Source organism: Strix uralensis, chromosome 9 (assembly GCF_047716275.1).
Source record: "Strix uralensis isolate ZFMK-TIS-50842 chromosome 9, bStrUra1, whole genome shotgun sequence".
In the NCBI taxonomy this organism is placed as follows: Eukaryota; Metazoa; Chordata; class Aves; order Strigiformes; family Strigidae; genus Strix; species Strix uralensis.
Genome location: NC_133980.1, coordinates 17,469,306 through 17,494,778, shown reverse-complemented (window position 1 = coordinate 17,494,778; position 25,473 = coordinate 17,469,306). Strand labels below are relative to the sequence as shown.

Sequence of the window (25,473 nt, the reverse complement as noted above, 5' to 3'; positions counted from 1 at the left end):
GACGTGTCTAATGAAAGGCTTGAAGGTTGTATGCATTGATGGCTTCTTTTGTACTGGTGTAAACTAAGACTAATGGACTACACTTAATGATATTACACTGGTGTAACAATCACAGTTCAAGTAATCTCTGAGTTTGGACCACAGATCCTTAGCAGCATACCAAACACAAAATGAAACAAAGGAACCTCTTCTTGAACTGCTTATAGATGTAGCAAAACTGGGGCTTTCCATTCTTTAAAATAGGTATTACTGAGCAGAAGTTTGGCTAATGAGGATATAATAATTTATTGTTTAAATTTCAAGATTATGGTCAATGTCAGTGGGTTATTTTAAGAAATTTCATATTTCAGAAAGTGTAGAGAAATGCTTCGTTTTTCAACTGGTCTTCCTTCTTTATCCAAAATTAAATATTTAGAGTACATAATGTGGTAAAAGAATCAGTTCAGAAAATCACCAGGTTGCTTTTAGTAGATTAAGTAAAACACGCCCTATAAATTTCTAATGAATGGACAGCAAAACATCAAAGTCCATCAGCACTGGCTAGGAACTCTATAGAGTTCGAGTGAGATTTTACCGTTCATAGCACAACTGTGTTCTCTGTACATAGTTACACTGAAGACCAAAAAAACCCAAACTGTAAAAATCATCTATTTAATATGTCCTTTGCAATAGTTTTAAAATAAATGTTTAACAGATTAAAACTTTTTTCATTAGGTATAATAGCATAAGTTAAAAAAAAATTTGATCAAAAGCATCAGACCAAAATACTTATTTGTTCATGTAATTATTTATTTCCTAACCTTCTGTGACAGTATTTCTTGCTTTTTGAAATAGTAGCTCCAGGATGTCAAACTCACAAACTTTGGTATTATTTTGATGATCTTTTAGGTAAACTATATACATTTTGTCAGAGTTATTATTTTACCATCAATATATTATTTCTCTCTCTCTGTGCACCTGTATGACCAATGGTGACCAAGCCACAAATGAGGCATCTGAAAATGGTCTGTGCTGCCACCTATTCCTCTACTGTTCACCTTTAGGAATGGCTCCTTTTTCTAAAAGTAGAAGTAACAAAGTTCATAAAATAATTGTGCTGTCACAGACCAAACCCTCTTAAGTTATAACATCTTCCTATGCCCCTCTGTTGCTAAGAATGGAGAGTAACAGGTTTCATGGTTATGATGCTGGTATCAGAGTAGTAGAACTGTTGCCATGATTGGAACTGTGGCTCATTTTCTTTATGTGTACATTAAACTGGACATTTATGACAACTAGATGCATACTGATAAAATTCCAAAAATATCGTCACCAAAATTTCTTCAGCTTCTGGGCCTGTAGGAGAAAATTATATAAATCTGAATGCTGTATTTACTATGAGTAATGAAGTAGATCACACTGTGCGAAGAAGGTCAGGATGTTAAGTTCTTTCAAATAGCCTTCAATGAGAAGCCCACAAACATGTTCAGCTGGAAGGAATGGTGCTAGCTTTACAGAAAGAAACTCTGCTAGGATGATTTCAATCTAGAGAAATTAAGAGGTTTCTGAGTTCTAGGTCTATATTTAAGGAAAATAAAAGGCCATGGCCTTGATTTTCACAAGTGCTCTGCTGATTTTTTTTTTAGGCATCTAAATTAACAGACTCTGTTCCTATGGGTACTATAATCTGACATCCATTGTACTTGAAACTTGTAGTGTAGTGCAAGATGAAAGGCAGCCTTTTCTTTCCCCTGTTCAGGACTTTTGTATCCTCTAACATTAGCTAAAGTGAGCTCATAAGATGTGGGGATCTGCTGCAATACCTCAAGCAAACTTGTAGTCAGCCCTAAATTAGTATTTTCATTGTTCCGATTTATCCTCTCCACCTTCCCTTAGCATCCCCTTGAGAAGAAGTGCTGAATTAAGAACTGGTACTAAGATTGGTTGATTCACAATATATTAGAATGTGTGATGGTGCACATGTTCTAGTGAACCAGGCAGCTATTTCAATATCAGAAAATAGAAAATGGCTCTTGAGTTTCTCTGCTGCTAAGAATTGCATTATTTTGCATTGCTGATTGACAGAGTGTTCTTAAAATCAGAGGCAAACATTTTATTTTTTTTCTTCACACGTTTGCATGTTAGCCTTAGCCTTATTGGTGGTTCTCTGTTAGGCTGTGCTAAAGTAGCTTAACTCAAACTTTTGTAGCTAATGCTAAGGGATACCAACAGTGCTTTTTCCAGAGCAACCACCTAAAATGGGAAGAATGCCAATATACAGACTAAGCTTCCAGATAAGACCTGTATTGAGGACCTCATCCACACCAACTGAAGGCACTAGAACATGTCGGAGACTTTAAGGGTTTTGCATCCAGATATTAGCTTGCTGTAAAAGAGTTCAGGAATACTTTCTAATGGAAAATCATTGATGTGCCCTTTGGCATTCCTGGTAATAACTTCAACCATACTCAATTCCTTTAGTCTCACAGCTTTTACAGGAATACCACTGTAATTTAACATTAATAACAGGCCCTTACTAGGAAGTATTACCAATTTCTTGCTTAGGTGATGTTATAATTAGCAATATCTTGCTGTGACAATTGCTGCTGTAAAAGAAGTGCCATTTATAGATGGTATTACATATGCAGCTTGTGCTGCATGCACGTCCAAGCATTCTGATATTTGTTAAGTGACTGGAAAGGCAACAGTGAAAGACATGCATGCAGAAGAACATGAAAAAACACTTTAGATGTAATGCAAAGTAACTTTTTGCACATACAGGGCTGTAAATGAAATAATGAGAGACTTAAAAGAAGGTTTTAAGTTATGCTTGATTAAATCTGTGTTATAAGCTTCTGGTACTCTTATCATACTTAAGTCTCTTGGGTGCTGTTAAGTATTGTCAGCCAACAAACTATAATTTCATGCTTGAGTGTACTAGTACAAGCCTAGGCTTCTGTTTCTTTGTATGTTCAGACTACAGTATGCTGTAATAAAGTGAGAAGGGGAGGAAAAAATAAAGCAAAACAAAAAATTGTTGCATGGAGTAATAATTAGTACTTATCAGTAAAATCAGATGCTAAAATGGCTTGAGCTATAATTTGTTGAGGTCAATAAACTGTGAGTCCATTTACTTCATTAGGCTTTAGATCAGCTTTTTCACGTTCTGTATTATAATTTGCCAGGTACTTTAACAGACAGCTCTGCCGGTAGAAGTAAGCTGCAGAACTGAAAGGTGTTTCCTTGAATGCAGCAATTTTTCTAGTTGTGTCTTTTGTCCATGCTGGAACATTTGGTTCTTGGTCAATAGCTATTAATATAGCACCTCTGTATAAAATATAAGAGGAATCCTCTGTACTGAGTTCTGTCTTGATAGCGTATGTGCTGAATTTCTCTTATGCTAAAGCATAAATCTTGACACTGTCTAGTTTTAATGTGCTACAGATGTATATGTTGGCTTTGTACAGCTGAAAATAACATTAAGAGAAAAAACAAAAATGGTTCTGTAAACTGGATTGCCTGACTGAGGCCTTGCTTGTATCAAGTGCTACATGATCTTGGTGGGACTTGTTAGGCATCCATTGGTCTGTGAATAGCTTCAGAAATGGCCCTTGGAAAATCTGGGAGGAATGGCTTGGGTATTTCAGCTCTTGGGTGTAGTGCAAAAGTTCCTCAGGTCAGGGGGACTGACCACTCACCCACAGAGATGAAATGTGTAACGGTGCTTTGTGGAGAAAGGGACTTCTTTAATGCCAGCTGCTAAAACATACTGAAGGAAATTAGCCATAGCCAGTCAAAACTTTTCAGATGTGTTATCTCTGTGTCTAAAGTGTGGGTTTGCTGAAATAAAAAAAGTCACTTTCAGCAGTGTTGTAGACAGAAGCTTTACCTGCCCTCTTCCCCTTTACTTCCCTGGCTCGGGTAAATCATGCTGAAGGCACGTTAACAGCCTTTGCTGAGAGCCCTGCAAAAGCCAGATTTCTTAGGGGTCCAGAAGTTTCAGTTCCACTTCTCTACCTTTTTACCTACTTTCTGACCTACTTGGTGGGCTGCCAGACTGCTATACAGTCGATAAGCCTCAGAAACATTTCAGGTGATCAATTCCAGTATGTCCAACAGCAGAGGCAGAGATCCGGGCCCAGAAAGCAACTGTATCCTGGGCTGCATCAAGAGAGTGTGGCCAGCAGGTTGAGGGAGGGGATCCTTCCCCTCTACTCCACCTTTGTGACACTCCACCTGCAGTGCTATGTCCAGCTCTGGGGCCTCCAACATCAGAAGGACATGGATATGCTCGAGTGGGTCCAGAGGAGGCCACAAAGATGATTGGGGGCTGGAGCACCTCCCTTATGAGGACAGGCTGAGAGAGTTGGGATTGTTCAGCCTGGGGAAGAGAAGGCTCTGGGGAGACCTTATAGTGGCCTTCCAGTACTTAAAGGGGGCTACAGGAAAGATGGGGAGGGAGTCCTGATCAGTGAGTGTAGGGATAGGACAAGGGGTAGGAGTTTTAAACTGAAAGAGGATAGATTTAGATTAGGTATAAGGAAGAAATTCTTCCCTGTGAGGGTGAGGAGACACTGGAACAGGTTGCCCAGAGAAGCTGTGGCTGCCCCCTCCCTGGCAGTGTTCAAGGCCAGGTTGGACAGGGCTTTGAGCAACCTGGTGTAGTGAAAGGTGTCCCTGCCCCTGGCAGGGGGTTGGAACTAGATGATCTTTAAGGTCCCTTCCAACTTAAGCCATTCTGTGATTCTATGACTTTTAAAATAAGCTTTGGATTTGGTTTGTACTGGAAAGATCAAAATGTTATATTTTTTCTGTGAACAATTTTACTTTAAAATTTTAGAACTCTTTGTGGGATGAGGATTGTAGTTTCTAGCTATTGCAGATTTTAATGCGTTTTAATATATTTTTACATGGAAGAAAGTGACATAGTCGCATAAAGACCCATGTAATTATATTGGGGCTGCTAGGATCTGTGAAATGGTCTTTATATTCAGTTGTGGTCCTTGTTATCAGAAATCGAGAGAATGCCTTGAACAGCACAAACAAAAGGTATGCCTTGTTAAATGAGCTAGACTGTTAAATAGAAAAGCTGGTGATTCTACACTGAGCTGTCTAAAATAACCTGTAGGCCAGGTTCTGCCTTAGATGCCATGCAAAACTCTGACAAAAATCAATGACCATTTGACGCAAAGAACAGAAAATAGAACCTGGCCCAGCGTGTCTCCGATGGATAACAACAAGGTTTCAAAAATAGCTTACAAAATGTTCTGTTTGGTTTTTTTTGACTTTGCTGTGAATCTTTTTTCACATTAAAGCACTTCCCCTTTTCTCAGATTGCAACAATAATGACATGCTCTCCTTCTCGTCTCATGCCTGCGCTGTTTAACCACTGTTTTAAACACTATTTTTTTTTAAGATCCCATAAAATTTCCCCCACATGTGTCTCGATTACTTCCTTTAAAGTCAAAAGCACTGCATACTACTATGAAGGCTTTAAAGAAATCAAGAAATTCGATATAATGGCTTTGCTGCTAGCAAAGTAATACCTTTGGCAAAAAAAAAAAATCCTCTTCCAGAATGTCTTTTTGCATTATTTTATATAAACTGCAAGAGATAAAATTAGACTGTGAAAAACAATCTGATCTTTCTATGTCTTTCCCAGTTCCTTTTCTCCCTATCTTCATTTTTTTCCTTTTTTTTTTTTGTTTTAAACATGTAAATAGGCTTTTCTGGGATGTACTGAATCTTATCATCAGGATGAAAAATCTAAATAGTAAAAATTTCAAACTTTATCTCATTTTGATTATATTTTGTGGAACAAAAATTCCTGTTGCTCCCTTCTTCCTTCAGGATCATGGTGGGGAAAGGGTGGGTTCAAAGTTTTATATTTTGCAATAAAAATATCAAGAAACTATCACAAATAATCTTTACGCATATGTCTACACAACTGAAGGGTGAAAAGGATCATATGTCAGATATTGTAAAAGAAGCAGAGATTTTTCATTTAACACTTTGTATTTAACTTTGCATTAGTACTTGTTATTTAACACGTTTAGTAAATTTTTTCTTGTAAAAATACCTGGACATGAACAAGATTTTCAAAGAATTGACATGAGAGAAACTTTACAAATGAAAATGATTTTACTTGCATATTCAGTGTGGAATTAAGAATTATTCATCCAGGTTTCTTTCTGTGAATGGAGGACAAACTGAGGTCACTTATTATTCTGGTTAATCATTAGCCATGTTTATTTATTAGGTTAATTTGCAGAGTTTCAACAATCTTGTGTCCTTGGAAAGGGTCAGGAAATCGCACCAACTCAGATATACTGATTATCTGTGCTGTAAAAAGAACAATGAGTTTTTCTAGATCATGTGCTTGGAAATGTGTTGTTGGAATGAGTTTTGAACCAAGTTCAGGCAATTGTTGCTAATGATGAACTACCTTCTGGGGACCCTGTACTGCTCAATTTTGCAGTGTTTGAGAAAGCCTTATGATATAGTCAGCTGCTCTTGTGTCATGTTCATGTTATGATATCCACTATAACTCGTTTACGAAGATTTGTACTTTCCTCTCAGTTTGTATTATAATCTGTTTGTAACACCTGCAAAACTGATTCTTGTGCTCTACTGGCATATCCATGCTATGATGTCTACCTTTCCTGCTAGACAATTCTACATTACTCTATGTACCTGAATTTGCTTACATTGCATTATCTGATGCTTCTTTGGTTCACAATTAGACCAAAGTCTCTCTGAGATAAGATTGTCTTTTCTCTGTTTGAAAACTGTCTAGCAAAATGAGGTTCTGGTCCGAAACCAGGACATTGTGTGCTATTTTGCTGCTGTCACAAAAGTGATAAAGAATACCAAATCAGAATATTAGCAATCAAGAAACTTTTAATTCTCCAGCAGGTAAAAGAAAATCATATACATGTGCATGCTTACAGCCTATTGTCTTTTCCTTCCAAAGATGTCTGTCTGTGATATGAGTGGCAAGTCATCCCAGAAGAAAAATTCAGCTGAAGACCACAAAATGCTGAATTTTTCTTTGATTGTCAGTTCACCCTGGAATGCACTTTCACTTCTAGTAGCTTTTCCATTTTCTCACAGGCACAGAACAGTACTTATCTTACTTCATAGGCAGCCATTATGTCTGTTTTATCCATGTACAAAGCACAGGAGACATAAAATGATAGGTGCCCTGATAAGTTAAGGAGGATAAACTTTTGAAGTCTACAGATTCCTTTTGGCTGATTGATTTCAGGTAAGTGCAAAGGACACAAACAATCTTTTTTTTTAAACTGAAAGGAATGCGTCTGAATGATGGATAACTGCAGTTCAAGTAGAAACATTTTTGGAAATCGCTTTACGGAGAATTGTCTCTGTCCCAGACTCCTGCTATTGCAACTGAATGTTAGTTCCTCAGATTGAAAAGAAATCTGTAAAGGAGAAAGCTCTCCTCCTCCTATTCTATTGGTGGCAGTGTGCATGTGAGCCACCCAAAAAGCAAACCTCTGCAAATTAGCTACATTACTATTTGGTAGCTTGGAACGGTATGAATGATGCAGTAGGCCTGTCATTGCAATACTTGTAACACCCATACTAGCCAGCTAACAACAGTCACTGAATCTCTCGCTCCCACTCAGCCCTCACATGTGCCAGAGATAGGCAGCATTAGTTCTCTGCTAATGTTTAGTCTTGAAGGACCACATCACATGCAATCTCATCTTCACCCCGTTACCAGAAAAAAAACATGACTAGACTTGGCTGCAGGTGGACCCAAGGCCTGTGTCTTGCAATTTAACACTTACTAAGTATTCAAAGAAACTTACTGTGCATTTGAAGTCTTCGTCCCTCCTTCCGTTCTTGCTTTCTTCTACTGTAATCTTGCATAAGTTTTCCTGTCATGCAGTAATTGTCTTTTTCTCAATGCAAGTTTCAGTGTGCACTATTAAAGTAGATATCCTGCAACATAATGTAGGCTGCTTCTTACGAAGATGGTGAGCATTTATGGATGGAAACATCTTAGCACATACATTATACTCTCTTTTTTCCACCTTCAGTTTCAGTTATTTTTGCACTTCTGTGTTTTAGTGCAGCACACTCAAATCTTTCCTTCTCTCAGTATATACAGCATGAGAAGCTGGGAGAACAGTGTAGTCATCTTCCTGACTGGTGCTACAGAACAGCCAGCAAGAGCAAAAATGCTCCTCCATGAGTGAGAATTATTTAAATACAGAGAGAGAAATAAGCCTTAGTGGGCAAAAAGCCTTGTATAGATCATGTTAAACCAGAATTGATTGCAGTGGTTTAGTCTAAAGTAGCTGGAAAAAGAGGTGAATATTGTTTGCAAGACACTTTTATTATATTAATTTAACCTTCATTTTTAGTGGCAGATTGTAACTGAGAACACAGGCCTATGTAGAGGAGGAATTCTAACTTTAGTCAGGTACACAATGTCTTGGGACTGGGCAGGCAAAACCCAGTGATACTTGTTGGAGTAAGCAAGTAAAGAGGTTTGGGACTGAGGAGAGTTAAAAGCAAATTGGTACTAGCTGGGAGCAAAGTTATAATTTTGTTGTGGAATGCTCTGGAATAGGACAACTTTACTCTGTTTATTCGAGCTCTGCACTTAAATACACAGGTTCTTGCCCTTGCAGGATGAAATTTCCACCTACTTTTATTTGTTAGCTAAACTTGGCTACATCTGTCTTGAAAAAACACAAACAACAATATGAAGCCATGTGTATAGTGCTGGATTATGTATCTTTTTTTTTTTCTCTGATAAATTCTTGAAATACCTTTGTTTATTCCCTCACTTTTCCACTAGCCTAGAGTAGGATATTACAACTTCAAATGGTAATGCATTGTAAACTGTAAAAACAAAGAAGTTGAAATAAATTAACTGGAATTTACTCACTGTCAGATATCAAGTAGTTTATTTTGCATTTTGCTTGTTTAAATTATTGAGATGAAAATCCAAGCAGATACCTCTAAGTACTTAAATGATCTGTTCTTCATTTTTATTATTCCAATATTAAAATTTGTTAGCCTAGATTTTAGAGAATAGTATGTGTTTCTTGGGTGTCAATACCTGGTTCAAAGACACTTGCTTAAACAAAACAACACTTATTGAACCCATATGGCTCTGGATCAAGCTCCTACTATTTCTTTCAGAACAAAAACTAAATTTGGTTCTCAAACAGAATTTCAGAGGTTTTTTTGTACGGTTCTATCCTAGTGTGGCATGTTGACATTGCCTAAGACCACTGGACTAAGTGGAAATCATTCATAAGGACAGCAAGGAACAACACAACTTTTTGATTTCCTTCCTCTTGCTTTTCCCTTGTGAAATAAATAGGCATAAGAGATGTTTTTCCCAGAAGAATGGTTAGATTTGTATTAATGCCTAAGAGCAAATGTCAAACTATAGAAATGTCACAGTCTTGTATGCTTTCGAAGTATATAACTGGATAGATTATTATTTTGCTGTATCTTTTCTTTGAAAACTTTATCAGAATCCTCTATGCAATCTTGTATTGGGCACAAATACTGTTCTACATGATAATTTATTCTAAATTTACCATCACAGCTTTGTAACATTAGGCAGGGAAAGGCAGAGGAAAGTTTGGGTGGATAATTTCTCTCTCCCTGAAAAGAATGTCTTTCAGAAATAGTCATACCAAAGAAACGCTCAGAGCTCTGAGTCAGAGCATTAGTGGGTTGAACCATTATTCTGTGCAGGTATATGGACATGCATTTTCAGGATTAGTAAAATGTATAAGTATTATTTGTAATAAAAATATATTTTAGCATAACGGCAGGGCTATAATCCCTGAAAATCTGAATTCTAAAGAAAGATTATGACTTGACTGGACAAGAGATTGACACATGAATAAATTTGTTGTTTTTAAGAATTTTTTTTAAAATCACTTAAAATGTTTTCTTGAAATGCAAAAGACATGGAAACCAGACTTTCTAGAATAAAGAATCAGACACCCATATTAAAGATCTCTACCACACAAACAATATCTGAGAGGTGGTGCTTCCAGTGCCTTCTACAGTCCTTTCATTTTGCATGTACTGTTGTCTGACTTTTTCATATTGATTTTTCTTTCCTTTCTGTTTCTGTTCCTTGTTTTCTAGCTCTACCTTTGTTGTCTTTTCCATGTCTTTAAGTCATGCCTCTGTCCTATCCTTGCCTTCCACATTTTTTTTTGCTGTCTTTCCCTTTCCTTCAGAGCAATTCCTCCCCCCCCCAATTCACCTGTTCCTTCTGACTTATAGTTTCTAAGATACAGCATAGGCTATTCCTTCTGAAAAAGAAGTGGAACTGGGTGGTAGTTAAAGCCAGTTTTGCTGGTACTCGGCATTAACATTTAAACGTATTTTCCCCCTTTATACAGCATTCACCTCTTTTTAAGTATTCTTGAAGAATTATCCTAGGGAAACATTTTACTGCTAAGTGCTTTTTGGCCCTTAAAACTGTTCTGGTAGATGAATTGGGGCAATCATTTTTAACCAAAAAAATGTTTTTTCCATCAAAAGTCTCTCTGAAGGATAACTTCACTTGAACTCTCTAAGGAAGCTGTATTCCCAAAGAGTTACATTTTATCAGCTGAAATATTTCATCCTAGTTTGTTGCAGCTGGTATCAGAAGAACATACATGTAGCCTGAAGGTTAATCTCTACTCAGTAGCGCAGGGTAATGGACCAATAGATGTGCTATTGAATAATGGAGACTACTGGTAGAGCTTTGCTGTTCAGCTCCTGAGCTAGCATGGATGGAAATTAGCAGATGGGCTTCTCTTATATTCATCGTATATCTCTGTTAAAGGCTTAGGGCATGATTGTTACTGTGGGATCGCACTGACAGCTATGCAAAGCCTTTGCAGAGTCAGTTTAAAATGACAATAAATTAGAATGGTAGCTTTTACCATCTTTGCATAGGTATTAGTGACAGCATGGGTGTCAAAGAGTGTGTGTTCTCCCTTGGCTTTAGGAGGATGTTCTTTTTAAAAACACTTAAAAAAAATCACTTAAAGTATTTTCTTGAAATACAAAAGACATGGCAACCAGACTTTCTAGAATAAACCATCAGACACATGTATTGAAGGTCTCTACCATACACACCTCAGTAGGAATGTGAATAGAAGCATAAAGGCTCAGGAGTCCAGGGAACAGAAGTATGAGTTCCATGGAAGTCCTGGGACCTAAATCTTCGCAATCGGTGCATCTTTTTCTGTTTGTAAGAGGTGTGGGTTAAACCAGTGTTGTCTTATTTTTACTTTCTTTTGGGTAGCTACTACTTTCTGAATATCTGGGCAGGCAGCAACCATTGGCCTGCTTCAGTTTACAACCTCCTGGTTTCCCAAATGTAGAATTTACACCCTATCTGATTAGTTTTATCATGGAATTAAAAAAAGTTAATTTAGTTAAACTTATCTATATACTATCATAGGGCAGAACTTCTTTGCTTGTTCTCACTCCCCATAGCCTCAATCGGGAATGTATTACCAATGTACTGCCCAGCTTCTCTAGATCTTCTTTGAACTTTCAAAATTTCTTCTCCTTACTAAACGCATTAAAATAAATTACACTTTTGTTTTTGTTCTTAAAAGTATAATACTTTTTGGACTCAAATATTTTGAAGGTGCCAGTTGTAATGCAACTATCATCTATGGCTTATAACAGAAAAGGATACTTGTGGTCAAAGCCATACCATATTCTGAACAGCCATGCACTTTCAGCTTTGGTTGTATTTTTATCCATGTTAGATGCACTCTGCAAAATAAACAAATGAATAAAGTGAAAAGCATTTTTATAATACAAATAAAACATGGAGTTCCAATATTAAAAATACATGTCAAACCAAATTACAGTTAACTACACTTTTTTTTCTAAATATAAAAAGCTTCTTTGGTGCACAAATGCCATCTCTGTGAATCAGTTCAGGAGCAAATTGGCTCATATAGCACATTTTTCATTCCTATATACTCATTGGAAGAGTGCAGCATTTAGTTTTATTAATGATTCCAATTTTATTAAGCAGCTGAGAAGCACTATATTCTGAGATCAATAAAATGATATTTCGATTTAATTGCCATTGTGGGATTACTTCAGTTTACTCCTACAAGATCAGATGCTATTTGTGTTTGTCTAACAAAATGTCATTCCCAAAGGGATCGTGATAGTCTAATAATTATGACACTACTTTCCTTTCTGTGCTTGTTTCCAAGGGGAGAGGAACATGGCTTGAGTCAACCAGACTCAAAATGCTGCTTTCCATTTTGCAAGCTAATTCTGGGGCATGCTGCACAGGTAGATAGATAGACTGTCCTTTTACTCAGGGTCGTAATTTGGAATAATACGTTAGAGACAGTCATCTGTACAAAGAGATCTGGTTTGGTTGTACTCTGGGCATTATATCAGTACTAGCGGAAGAATTAGTGGCAGGATGGAATCAGGAATGGGATTGTCAGTTCTCTAAGGATACTTCATTATTGTCTTGTTTGTGTTTTGCTGTAAATTAGATTTTTTTTTAAATGGGAATATTTTCCTTTACGCAATTTTAAACCAATTTATCTAGTTTGTATGTTTTAATTTAATATATTAAAAATGCAATTTCCTGCTATACATTAACATACATGTAAATTGGCTGATGATAATGTCAATGGTCTGATGCTCAAAACTGTAAGGTCTAGTGCTAAGCCAACTTGTATGTGGGAACTTTTACATTGATTTAACTGAGTTTTTAGTAAGGTTATATGGAAACAGAAACCATATTGTAGGTGTTATGATTTTGCTAATGTCAATGGTGGTCACAGTGAACTTACAAATGCATCAGATAGGCCAAATATTATTCTTGGGATTTATTTCCTTATTACCAAACTGAGCATTTTGGTAAATTCCCCTAGCACTAGGGGGATGCTGGAGGGGGGAAGAAGAAGGTACTAATCCCTAACTGAGCAGCAGAACACTCTTTTAAGCCCCTTAATATCTAATAATGCATTTTGACAAGATGGGTATAGGTTGGGAAAAGGGTTGAAACATTTAAGCAGGAAGTGTGATGGCAGGTAATGTCTATATTAGATCAGAACAACAAGAACACTGAAAGAAAGAGAGTGAAGGACTATGGTGGACAGGGATAGAGGTGAGAAAGACAAGGACAGGCATGGGACTAGATACATCATGGAGTAGGCTGGAGCAAGCAGCCAATGAGTGCAACACAGAGGAAGGCCAGTTAAAAGCACAGAGAGCTCTGTAAATGGCCTGAGTGTCCTTGGTTTGACTGCTAATGTTTCCAGAAGCCATAGTGTTGTTGGTTAATTCCTCTTTCCAAACTTATTGTTTAGCTAACTTCCTCTTGCGGGAACAGGATTCCTCATCCGGGAACAGGAATTGTTCCTGAATAACAGCAGTGGACAAAAAAGTCTACACCAGAGTATAATTCTCCAAGAATCTACTGGTCCTGACCTAGACCTGCTCTTATTTCTTGCAATAATGTTTATTGCTGCTTTGTTCCACACCTGCTCTGGTGGTCTGTAACCTCTGGCTCGTTTGAGCTCTGTGAGTTTGACACACGTTGCACCTTTTTCTTTTGTATATGAAATCTGTGTTGTGTTACCAGCCTTTGCGTTAATGGGAATTCGGGTAGTTATCTGTAGTGGAGCTTCTGCATAAACAGTAAAGTCAAGGGATGGCAGATGTTGGTGTGAATGCTTTTGGGCTATTGCAGATCCTTGGATCCTATGATCTTAAAAAGTAACTTTTCATTTTCCCTAGAATTTGGTGAGGTAGATGTAGGGGAGAGACAGTCCACCATCTCTTCCAGACAACATTTTTCTCTCTGGAAAGTGAGAATGCCAAGTTTCTCATCTCTTACTTGGGAATTACCCATATGGAGATTACTCTCATTAGTCACTTGCAATAAATTCACCAGACAGCTGGCAGAGGAAACTCATGGTGGAAAGTATAAATAATTTACTTATTATACTAATAAAGATACAGGGATGGTTATATGAACTATGAACATTAGTTTGACAGAGATTATAATGATCGTTGTTTTGCAGGTTATTTAGTTTTCTCTGGAGATCAATACTACATCTACAACATTTTTCCAAAATGCTTGTAGAAAATATATTCTTATGCTATCTCAATAGAGATTAACATAGCAGAATTTCTGAGATACATAAACCATCTGAATAAAATATGCTGATGAATATCTTTGTTTATGGCAAGTTAGTTAAAAAGCCCACTGCTATAAAAACTTTTGCCTTTTTTTAATAGATCAACTTTAACTGCTTAGTGTTCATGTATCCTGCATTCTGCTTATCAGAGTTAGCTTTTGGTGTTTATACTCTGAATGTATGTGATATGCAGCAAACTGTTTATTCTTATATATTATTTTTTGTGCAATAATATATACAATCTGTAGTATGTATTATGTAAATCAGTTCTTTCAGAACTGAGTTATGACAGTCCATCAATAAATAAATGGATATGAATATGAGACTATTCTGTTTATGCTTATGTTGTGATAATGATTTAATGATAAACACATTTAAGGGAAGGCAAGGCAGAACTGACACAAGCTGAGACATGCTTCTGATGGATGAGGTCACAGTATGGTGAAGTCCAGATGCTAATTATACATTAAAAGGCTCTATGCCTTTGCTATGGAAGGAGCCCCAGGTTCCAGGTCTTACAACTTTAACTGGAATTTTCTGCTAGCTGGCTGCTAAAATTACTGATTGAGCCAGTCCATAATCAGAAGTCCAGGAACAACTGTGTACATGGAAGTCATGACTAAATAAGTCTAATTCCTTCAGAGAAGAGAAAATTGAATTTGGGAAGGGAAGGGAGGAAGGCAGATCAGAGATAGGAAAGGAAATGGTTATGCAGCCATATATGCATATGCAGCTGCTATTGCCTCTAACATAGTACTCAGGAGGTGGAAGGTGTTTAAGGCTTTTTCTGCCCCTGAAAATTCAGGTCTGGTTACAGATATGGATTGAGAGGTTCCCACGGCAAGATACCCTGTGTCCTGGTACTTAGAGTGGTTGCGGAGGAGACAGATTCAAATTCCTGCAGCAGACCTTGTGGCTTCCCCATTCTGGCTGAGTACTCTGGCTGAGAAGGGAGGAGTGTAAATGCTTGTTGTTCACTAATTCTCCTGTTTCTTATTCTTGAGAAGATATGCATTTCTTATTTCTGATACAGTCCTCCTGAAGCTCCACTAAACAGCATGGAGAGTTGCTACATGGTTTAAAGTTTATCTGGGTGACAGCTTTAACTGGTGGTGGGAGATACTGATACTTGATGTGTTATTTGTCCAGGGCTATATGCAAGAAAAACAACTGCTTTCACTATGAAGACACACTAACATAGGAGGAAAATTAAAAGTAGGTAAACTAAATGAAATCATCATATTATAAAGAAAGGAAAAGAAAAAAGACCAAGGGAAAGAAGAGAGAGAGATGAGAAAGAGAAAATTCAAAGAAATAACATGACATAAATTGAGTAACTGTGACAGGTACTGAGTTAAAGCAAAGAGGGCTACAGAGAATGCAGCAAAGGTCTGAATTAGTAAAAGATTGAGATATCAAATAGAAAAAAAGTCAGACAAATGAAAATAGAATACCAGAGAGGGAAAAAGAATAATCAGAGCAGCAAAGATATCTTCGAAGGTAAAATTTACTACTGTAAGGAATGCTGACTTGGACTTGATAGGGCATGAAAGGTGTTAAGTTTATTTACACCTTCTGTGTTGTACTGCTGAGTTTTGTCAACAGAGATAGGTGTTAATTCACAAGTCACACCTGGGACAGTGGATGTGTTGTTGTTATTCATAAACGTGATTATTTTCATTTTTAATAAAAGGAGGAGAAAATTAGATGCCTATTGACTTCTGAAGAAATGAGATTTTCACAAAACATGCATTCAGTCAATTTTATACTGCATTCAACATTTTCTGATCTTTGCTAATTCATGAGTGCTACAAAGTAGAAAAATTCTGGAATTATATAACTTTAAAATCCAGTCAAGAATAGATTAAGGTTGGGCAGAATTTGGGCAGAGACGTTGCAGGAATTCCTACCAAGATGCTTAGGAGAGTGGTATTAGTGATTAGTCCCCTCAGGCTCAGAATGAATCAGTATCTTGATATGGTGCAATGGAGTGTTATGCTAGCGCTTTTAATAGTGACTGAGTTGTAAAACTAAGGATAGGGTCAGATATGAATACTATTATTTTTCCTTTTTTTCAAAGAAACATTAGGACAGTTAGGCACCTGAATTGTGTTCAGTTTCAATGAAAGCTGAGGCCCTAAATGCCTTTCAGATATGTGCAAATGTGTAAAAGTTAGGAATACTCAGTATGTAAGATAAATTAAAATTCTCCCTAATGAGATCTTTAACATATTCATGTCTTGCCCTAACTTATTTTCTACATTTATATCACTGTTGGGTGATTTTGATTTCAGTTCCAGTTGTGCAGTCTGAAAGAGTGTATGGGGTGGTGTTACCTAGAAACAGAAACACATTATTAGGCACTTTCTTGCTTTTTGCTTTGGCAACTTGTCAACTGTAGTGTTGCTTCTCCCTAGTTGTACTGCTGTTCCATTTACCATGCTGAAGCACATGTTAGGTCTCTGTGTATTGACTTTATAGATTTCTACTGTTGTTACAGGCAGTGCTGCATTTGAAACAATGCCATACATGTATGACAAAAAAGGGAAGGTGACAGATGAACAGCTGGAGCTTGTTAAATGACCTCCTTTAGTTTAAAGTTTTTAACTTCACAATGTTACTTAGGTTTCCATATGAAAAGTAGCTGAAAAATATTTTCAGAAACCTGACCTGCTAGAATTGAACATTACACATTCTCCTTTTTTCCAGGGGATTCAACATTGTTCTGAGATGTCTCATTTCCATAAATGCAGCACTTGGAAGGTGATAAATATTTGGATTTTTCAAAGCAATACTTCTATTACTTTGCTTATTAAACCTCTCAGGATATCTCTGCATTTCTTTATAATTTTCTTCAAACTCTATAACATTTTTAGTTACAAAATTTTCATGAGTGTATATCTCCTTTCTACTTGTACAATAAAGATACTTTGCAGCTCCTTTTTATTTTCAACCTCCCTGTTTTAAGCTTTTTCAACTATAACACTATTTTTGACAAACATGATCTGCCAACAATTGAACAGTTTTTAATTCAGCATTTGTCTAAAATCTTGACATACCTGGCTTGCAGCTTCTACTTTCAGATCTTCATCTGGATCTATGCCAACTCTGTTAAAAAAAAAAAACAAAACAAAAACCAAAGACATATAGTAATGATCTGACGTATATTAGAGAGCTTTGAAGGTAGAAATGTTTCTCTTGTGCCACTCTAAGTGAGAAATGTGGAGAAGAGATGGCAAAACATTAAGATCACTTTTTTTAATTGAGGAATTTAAGTTTTTAGGTAAACTTGAGATTTTTTTAACTGCTGCTCATAACACCTGAGATTAGAGCTTTACCCTGGCTCTGATCCATACCTGGGGAGAGACAAGTCATTAACCTGTGCTATGAAATCCTTAATTACTGGTAGAAGAGAGGTGCTGAGGAGGAACTAGAGTTAGGTATGTGAAGGATAGGACTGCAGAACTCTGGCATTTCTTGACTGTGCTGCGTTATGGATAGCTTGTGGCATTTGGAAGGGGCTTTACATGGTGCACAAGGTATGGGGAAGCAAACCACAGGGGAGAGGAGACTACAGTGGGTGATGTGCAAGATGATGAAAATCTGGGTGGTATTTTACTAATATGGACAGGAAAAAAATTGAATCGGCTGTTAAAAGTGATGTGGTCTAAGAACTGACATATTTTGAATATGGCTGATATTCAGATCTGAGGAGAAATGCAACTGAGAAATGTTATGAGTTGAACGACAGAGGCTTGTGCTGATGTTCACACCAAGAAAGGAAGGAGAGCAGTGAGGCATGATGAATAATGAATCTTCTTATCACTGAAATCTGAAGCCCATGGCTAGGGTGATCAACAGCCCCTGAATGCCTCACAAGCTCTCACATAGTATTAGGTCCACCGAGACAATACAGAATTTACCGATGCAAAGAAAATGTCCTCTTTCACTAGATGTTCACTTAAGGCCACTTTACTTTTTTTTTTTGACAGTCTTCCTTCTTAAGTATAGTTTTAGTAAGAACACATCAAAATAGATTTAAAAATACTATTAACAATTACATACCTTAGCATTATTTCCTGTAAATATTATGCATACACTCTTATTCAGAGACAGGCACTCTATGGAAAGTAGATGCTTTTTATATGTAAATACTGAATAGAAGAGAAAAAAGATGTTTGCTTCTATCATAGCTCTTGAGCTTCAACAAACCTGAGTCCTTTGGGCCATAAATATTTCTATCTTTTTATTAAAAATAATGATCCTGGTGCTGACTCAACAAGGAGAATGAATAGCTGTTGCTTTTCCTTTTTTTTTGTTCTCTTGTTCTTTAAATTGCTAGAAAAAGCTTCTGATGGCACTAACCTATTCATTAGTTTTGAGTAAAGCAAGTTAGGTATTTTCAATTTCATTAAAATGGAAACATTTACATGGGAAAAGCAAAAGAAGCATTACACAGAGGTTTAACCATCTATCTGACATTGGATTTGTTATTGTCACGTACAGAACAGTGGTGTCTAGGGCCTTATCTGTGCTTGGCATTGTAAAACTAAGCGGTGTGAGACAGCCCTGCGCCGTAGAGTGTACAGTGTAAGTACAGCAGGATGGGAAGCCTGAAACAATGGCACAAATGCAGGTGCGATGGTCCCAAACTCCTACAACAGGTCAGAATCAGAAAGAGAATCCCAGTCACCTAAATGCAATTACATGCCGTGTTTATTTAGATTATGCTTACTAGCTAAATGTGTTCACCACTAATGCTACTTGGCCAATACAGAAAAAAAATCACCAGTACAATAGCTAAGGGTCTGCACAGTTCTGGAAATAAAGAAATTCAAAGCATTTACGCATGATAGGTGCAGCTGAAAGGCAAGGCTACAGCACAACCTTCCCCACGCTCTTCTCCTTAATGAGCTTGACTTGACCTCAAAGAATCAGTCTCCTGGGACAGAAGTAATTTAGCCTTCGTGCAGTTCTGAACTTACTGGAGTTGAGAAACTGCCAGTTCTGACTGTGTGTGGGAGTTGTGATGCTTTTATTATAGAATGAGCTAAGACAACAAAAAACACTTCACCCAGGACTAAAAGCACTGTAATAGTAAGTGTGAAAAAGGGTAGGCAATGGGGCCAATAGGAACTAGAGTTTCTGGCTGTGATATCATTTCAGTAACAGTGATACAACTACTAACTGATCAGATTGACAACAGGAATTCACTGGCTTAGCAGAAAAATCTGGATTTACACATTTTCTCAGAATTTGTGGTATGCTTAAGATTCTCTGCATGTGTACTTTCTAATCTGTATAGTTACAGAGATAACTTGCCGTTTTGTCTTGTTTATTCTGCAGACAATAGATTATTATAATATGGTACATGCAAAGATACTCACTGAAATCTTAACAGGAGTATTACACTTAAAGCCAGAAAAAACCAGCAAGAAATATCTAATGAAATAACACTACTCAGTTTTTTCATATATGAAAATGAAAAGGCTTCTATGCCGCATGAATGCCACAGAGATACAGCTAATGCTTTCCCTTGGTCTGGTCTCTACCCTCAGTTAAAACCCAGGGTCAGATGTCATTGTTGTTTTTTTCATAGAATAGTGTCTCACTACTGGAAATCATGGATAACGTGATCTTATCTATTGATTTAAAATCCCTTGGAGAAAGGACCAGATCATTGTTTGTGTTCTATGGGAGTGGTTCTTAATGCATTAAAATAGCAATATATTTTTGTAATAATTCAAACAAACAATTTTATTAAATATGCACTAAGCAGACTCAGTTCAGTCAGTTCTGAAATTGAGGCTAATTATTTTACATCCAAACATAGGCTTGGGAGCCTAACATCAGGCACCTAGCATTGAGAATCATGGTCTGCTATAATTAACTCTGATATAGTTGCCATGAACTAGAATGCTATTTATAAATTGTAAATGTTGAAAAAACAAAGCATAACAAATTACATGAGACAGTCAAGACAACTGAAATTAAGCACAGATATGCACTTCAAGCTTACATCCTTGCACTTCCTCAAAAGACCTGCTATATCTAATGCTATTGCCCCTAGAATTTGCAAACTTAAAATTTGTATAAATTACTATGAAGGCCTCTAAGAAACACTCTATTATTAATACTTTTATAAACATCTTGCCCCTTTTAACCTTCTCAGTTTTCCATTTCTATGAGAAGATTTAATGGATGATCAGAAAAATATTTTCTTAGTATTTTTTCTCCTTTCTTGCTGTCAACCTTGTGTCTCTTCTCCTGTTATCTTGTTTTACTTCTTGCAGTCTCCTTTTTCCATCCTTCTATCCTACCTTTCTGGTTGTGGTCTATTCCTTGTTCATGTCTTCTTGGCTCTTCTAAATATTGTATGCCTTTATTTCTATTTTTGTATCTCTTTATACAGTAAACATTTAGGATGACTTCTCCTCCATAAAAACAAATTCAATGACTTCTTAATCAGATCTATATTACAGTGGAGTTTATGTATTTGGATAGGCTTTAGTAATGTCTTAAATGCCTTAGATATGAAGGAATTCAAAATCCTGAAAGCGGCTCTGTGTTTTTACTTTGGGTCTTTTTTTTTTTTTTTTTTAGGGGGGTGAGGTGGCATGTTGTGTGTGGGGTTTTTTTTGTTGTTGAATAATGGCTGGATCAAAACATGGATTCAGAGGTTGTTCACAGTTGCTATATTCAAAATCTGGAAGTGAAGCTTGTGACTTCAGCCAGTCTCTAGCAATTAGGCCTAAGCATTGCTGGGAACTGTGCATTAGTCTGCAGAAGTACCCTTTACAGTTGACAGTATTTAAATCCCCGTGTGCTATCAAGTGCATCATTTTTTTAGCAACAGTCAGAATGCATTTGGTAATAAGAGGAGGAATTTGTCACTGAATACAAAGCAGTCGATAACATCTTTTCTTATGTGGTTTGAAATGAAAATGGATGGAAAGGTAAATCTGAAATTGTCAGGGGAACCAGTAATAAAAAATACAAAATGAATCCATAGGAATACCAAGTAGTAAATCACTATTCAAGCATTGCAAACTTTTAATTCTCTCATTTCAAATCACCACAAAGTCAATACTGTAGGATAAAATCTCTTTTTTCTATAGTGAAGAACAGAAAAATGTATAGACTCATGTCTTCATGAGGATCTAGGCATGCAGAGCAGAACTTCTAGTGTCTATACTTACAAGTGTGATTCTCAATCCTCCCTCACTTCAGGTGCCAAGAAATCTGTAAATAGAGACATTTCTCTGAAATCTAATTACTGAAATTCTGCTTCTGGTCCTGTTAGGCTTTCTGTATTTGCAGAACAGAGCCTGGTTCATGCACGTTGAACCTTGCTTGCAGTCCCACCTAGTCTAATTTGCACCTACCATATAGTCACACTGGTTAGCTGTGCTCCAGATGAAGCAGCCAGGACTGCTTTTATTTGAAAATATGTCCTGAGAGAATGTAGTTGATTCCATCCCCTTTTTATTTAATGACTGATGAATTTGAGTGTACTGCAAAGAACTGGTTTCAGTAGTCACCTCAGACTGATGTGATTCCATGCCACGCCTCTCTGAAGTGCCATAAATACTGGCCTGAGAATGATATGGCTGGTGGCAGTATCCACTGTCCTGCTGATATTGTCCTGTTGTACCAAATGTCTCTCAACTTCAAGTACTAATGAAGCCCCAAGAAGCGGTTGTTTGTATATATATATACGTATAATTTAATGCAGCTAACGATTTAATGAATAAAGTATCAGGCTTGGGAAAATTTACAAGAGAAATGTCTCCTAATGTGAGTAACAATCTTTCCTGATTTAAGTGTATGATGGTGAATGTGTATCTGATGGAACATGATATTACAGAGCTGTCAGATAAGGAGGGTCAGAATTAGCCATGTCTCCTCTACTTTCCTAGGTCATTGGAGAATCAAAGACAATTTAAGAGGTGAAAAGTCTGGCACTTCTTTCCATTTCTGGCCTCATACTATAAAATGGGGATAATACTTCCTCCACCCCATTGCTTATCTGTTTTGTGTATTTATCTTGTAAGTGCACATCCTTCATTATGTTTGTACAAAATCTAGCTTAGAGATATGATTTTGGTTAGAGCCCTAGGAGTGCTCCTGTAAAATAATTAATAACAATATTGTTTCTTTGCTTGTCAGAGGTTTTACTGGAAGAATTAATCTTCTCAGTGCAATTGTCTCAGCCTTCCACTGCCTGTCTCACTGTAACTAAAACAGTCTTTAAGCCTCAGCTTATATCTCAAAAACTGCACATACAAGGAAGGGTTTTTTGAGTAAGTGATTTATAACCCAATTTTCAAAGATGGCCATTAAACAGCATTTGCAACAGGAATCTTGAATATTTTTGCATGAATAAATCTGAAGCTTGTAGCTATCCATCATCAGCATATTGCGTTCAGTGCAGAATTAGTAACTGTAAAGACTAGAAACATGAGCAAAATCCAAAAAAGATTGTTTCACCATCTCTAATAAATCATTACAATTGAAATTAAATAACCTTCAGGATAAATAATGATTGTTCAGGCTGTTATTCTTGTCCATGTGGCAGTAAGTGTGATGTGTGTTCCTAACAAGCTGACACCTAAAATCTGCTTTTGCTTCTAGATTGCTATGTTGTTGCTACATATTGCTACTGCTGTGGACTGATGCTGTCAGAAACATCTGCTTTCTTATAGTACAATATTTTGGTTGACGTGAACCCCATGAAGAATTATGGCATGAGTATAGATCTTCAAAGCTCAGCTCAAGCTGATTTTGTTAATAAATGAAAACACTTTAGTTCAAGTTTAAGGCAAGAATAATCACTTGTGTCTCACAGCAGAAAGAACAAATCAGTTTAATTTCATGCTGAGAAGGATTAAAATAAATTATCAGGTAAACGATGCTTCCTAAACAGTTATGATAGCTGTTTGTCATGTGGCTAATGTTTTCTATCTTATATACACAACATACTGAAATAGAACAAAGAGTATGATTTTAAACTTGTAGAATCATGTAAGAGATAAGTGTGCCATAGTTTGAATTTCGAACTTGTAATTTCATAAAACTGGTAAGACAATTTTTTGGGAAATGCTACTGCAAAACATTAGTCCTACAGTCAGGGTCTATAGACCTGTATAAATGCCTTCCAAGTAAAGCAGGGCTGCAATGCATGGAGATAATATATAAATGCAAATAGAAGATAAGGCTGAAGAAGGAACTGTAGTGGTCTATAAGAGATCCACAAGTTACAGTCTTTAGATGTGACCTTAAGTATCAAAAAGGTTGTGAAATTGTGGATAATGTCACTGCATAAAATTTTACCAATCACTTCCCTGTAGCTATGCAGCTGTGTGAAGTAAAATGCTAAAATTTAAAAATAGACGATGGTTTACATTTACATTTATATCATGCACTTATGCAGATAGTAACCAGAATGATGAACTGGATCTTTAGATATCTGATATCTGATTCTTTATTCTGTTAATCCTATTTTATCTTTATATGGGAGGGGGCTAAAATATAGCTTGGTCACTTTGAAGTAACAAGGTTACATCTGTGTGGCAGAATGCAATATCAGATGTCTTACAATCATGACAGCATGACACTCCAGCTCAGGAGTTCTGAGCAGCAGTGGTTTACGTCCCTATAATGTTTCTGGCACATGCAGTAGATTATGAATGTCATTGTGCTATATAAATATAACTGTAGTGAGGAATCAGGCCTCTTGCTTAAAAATGAGAACCAAGGTTGACTAAAATGAGCATCATTTAACTTCTGTGGACTTTCTAGATATCATCATTTGTAGTAGTATCAGTGCATGTGAATAGAAATGGAATAAAATCATCATGAAGGTTGGCAGCAATGAAAATAATGTGAACTTCTGTGAGGTGACAGTGTAAGAACTGGGGCTTGTTTTCAGATTTAAGGAAAGATTGTTGTAGTAGATTCTCAGTCTAGAATAAAAGGTTATTCGTTGCATTACATTCATTGCATTACAACATGCAGGCTTGTTACACCAAAGATTAGCAAATCTAGCAGGGTGGGAAATGCAAGCTGTGTTTATGTCTACGGACACAATAATTGCATGAATAACATTGAATTCCATGTCAAACTGGAAAAATAGCAGCTACTGATTGCCAAATCCACTCTGCACGCTTATTTTGCCCTTATGGCCTACTACGTATAGCTAACTAAGCAGATCTAACTTGCAGCGCGTTGTTGCAAGTCAGTTCAAGACTTTTCCGTATTTGGGCAGTGGGCTGCATGTGACTCCCATTTTAAAGCCTGATTCTGAAAAATGTAGGACAAGGCCTCTCTACATTCATGTGTATATATGTATGTGTGCAGTCTTTAGGGATCCAAACTTCCTGCCTGTGATACTGAGTGTGTGACAAATTTGATTTCTGTGCTTTGTCTAGAACTTTTCTTGGACGTCACAAGAGTTGCCCAATTAAAGATCTTTGTGTGGTCCATAGCTAGTGAAACCCACAGACCCTTGGCAGCAATGTTGATCATCCACTCAGGACATCAGCTGTTCAGCACTATTGTGCTTCTTTTCTGTACTGATGTCTCCTCTGTGAAACTCCCTCACTTTTTTCACCCCTTCATTTTTGGTTTTCCTTTTATTTCTAGTCTTCCCGTTTATATATGCTTATAGTCATATGTTGTTCCTGTACATTTCATTGCACTGTGGTGTATGATCCAGCTATCACCTTCTACTTTGCTGTTTATAGCTCTGCTTTGCCAACTAACAATTCACTTGTATGTTTTATTTTTGTACTCCTGCCTTAGGGAGAAGAAAAGCCTTTCATAAAATGATATTTTTAGTAGTCCAAATTTAGATCAATAAACTTTCTGTTTTAAAGTATGTAGAAAACTCCACCATTTCCCCCCCTTTTTTATATTTTTATCTGGAAAACATGTATCTCGGATGCACTTGTTTTTCTAGGAACCCTAGATCTAGGGTTCAGATCCCTTTGCCAGTTTGGCAAAGCTTTGTGCTGTTCCCCATTCCTTAGTTAGGACTGGACTGTGCTTGTGTGCCAGCCATTCCCTTCCCCCTGCCTCAAAAGTGCAGTTTTCTTCATCCTTCCTTTTTCTGAAATACGCCCCATGTTTTTCGTGCAGGCTCTGAATTGCAGTGTGAGGGAGGCTTCCACAAGGTGCTCAGCATGGACCTAACCGCTCCTTTTCAAGCCAATGTCACTGGTGCCATTGACTTCAAAAGGAGCAAAGTTAGACCAGCACCAAGTGTTTCCAAAGAGCCTTTCGTTAATATTTTTGGCATCCC

At 37.0% G+C, this 25,473-nt stretch overlaps 1 protein-coding gene across 1 annotated transcript in view; it reads right to left on the bottom strand.

Annotated features, from left to right (window-relative positions):
* The window catches only part of SLC9A9 (solute carrier family 9 member A9), a 206,658-nt gene that overhangs the window by 38,424 nt on the left and 142,761 nt on the right, over positions 1-25,473 (bottom strand). Inside the window, exons 13-14 of the mRNA XM_074877559.1 lie at positions 17,231-17,279; positions 11,687-11,766 (exon numbers count right to left, since the gene is read on the bottom strand). Coding sequence (XP_074733660.1) covers positions 11,687-11,766; positions 17,231-17,279 — 129 coding nt within the window. The remainder of the gene's footprint in view (positions 1-11,686; positions 11,767-17,230; positions 17,280-25,473) is intronic.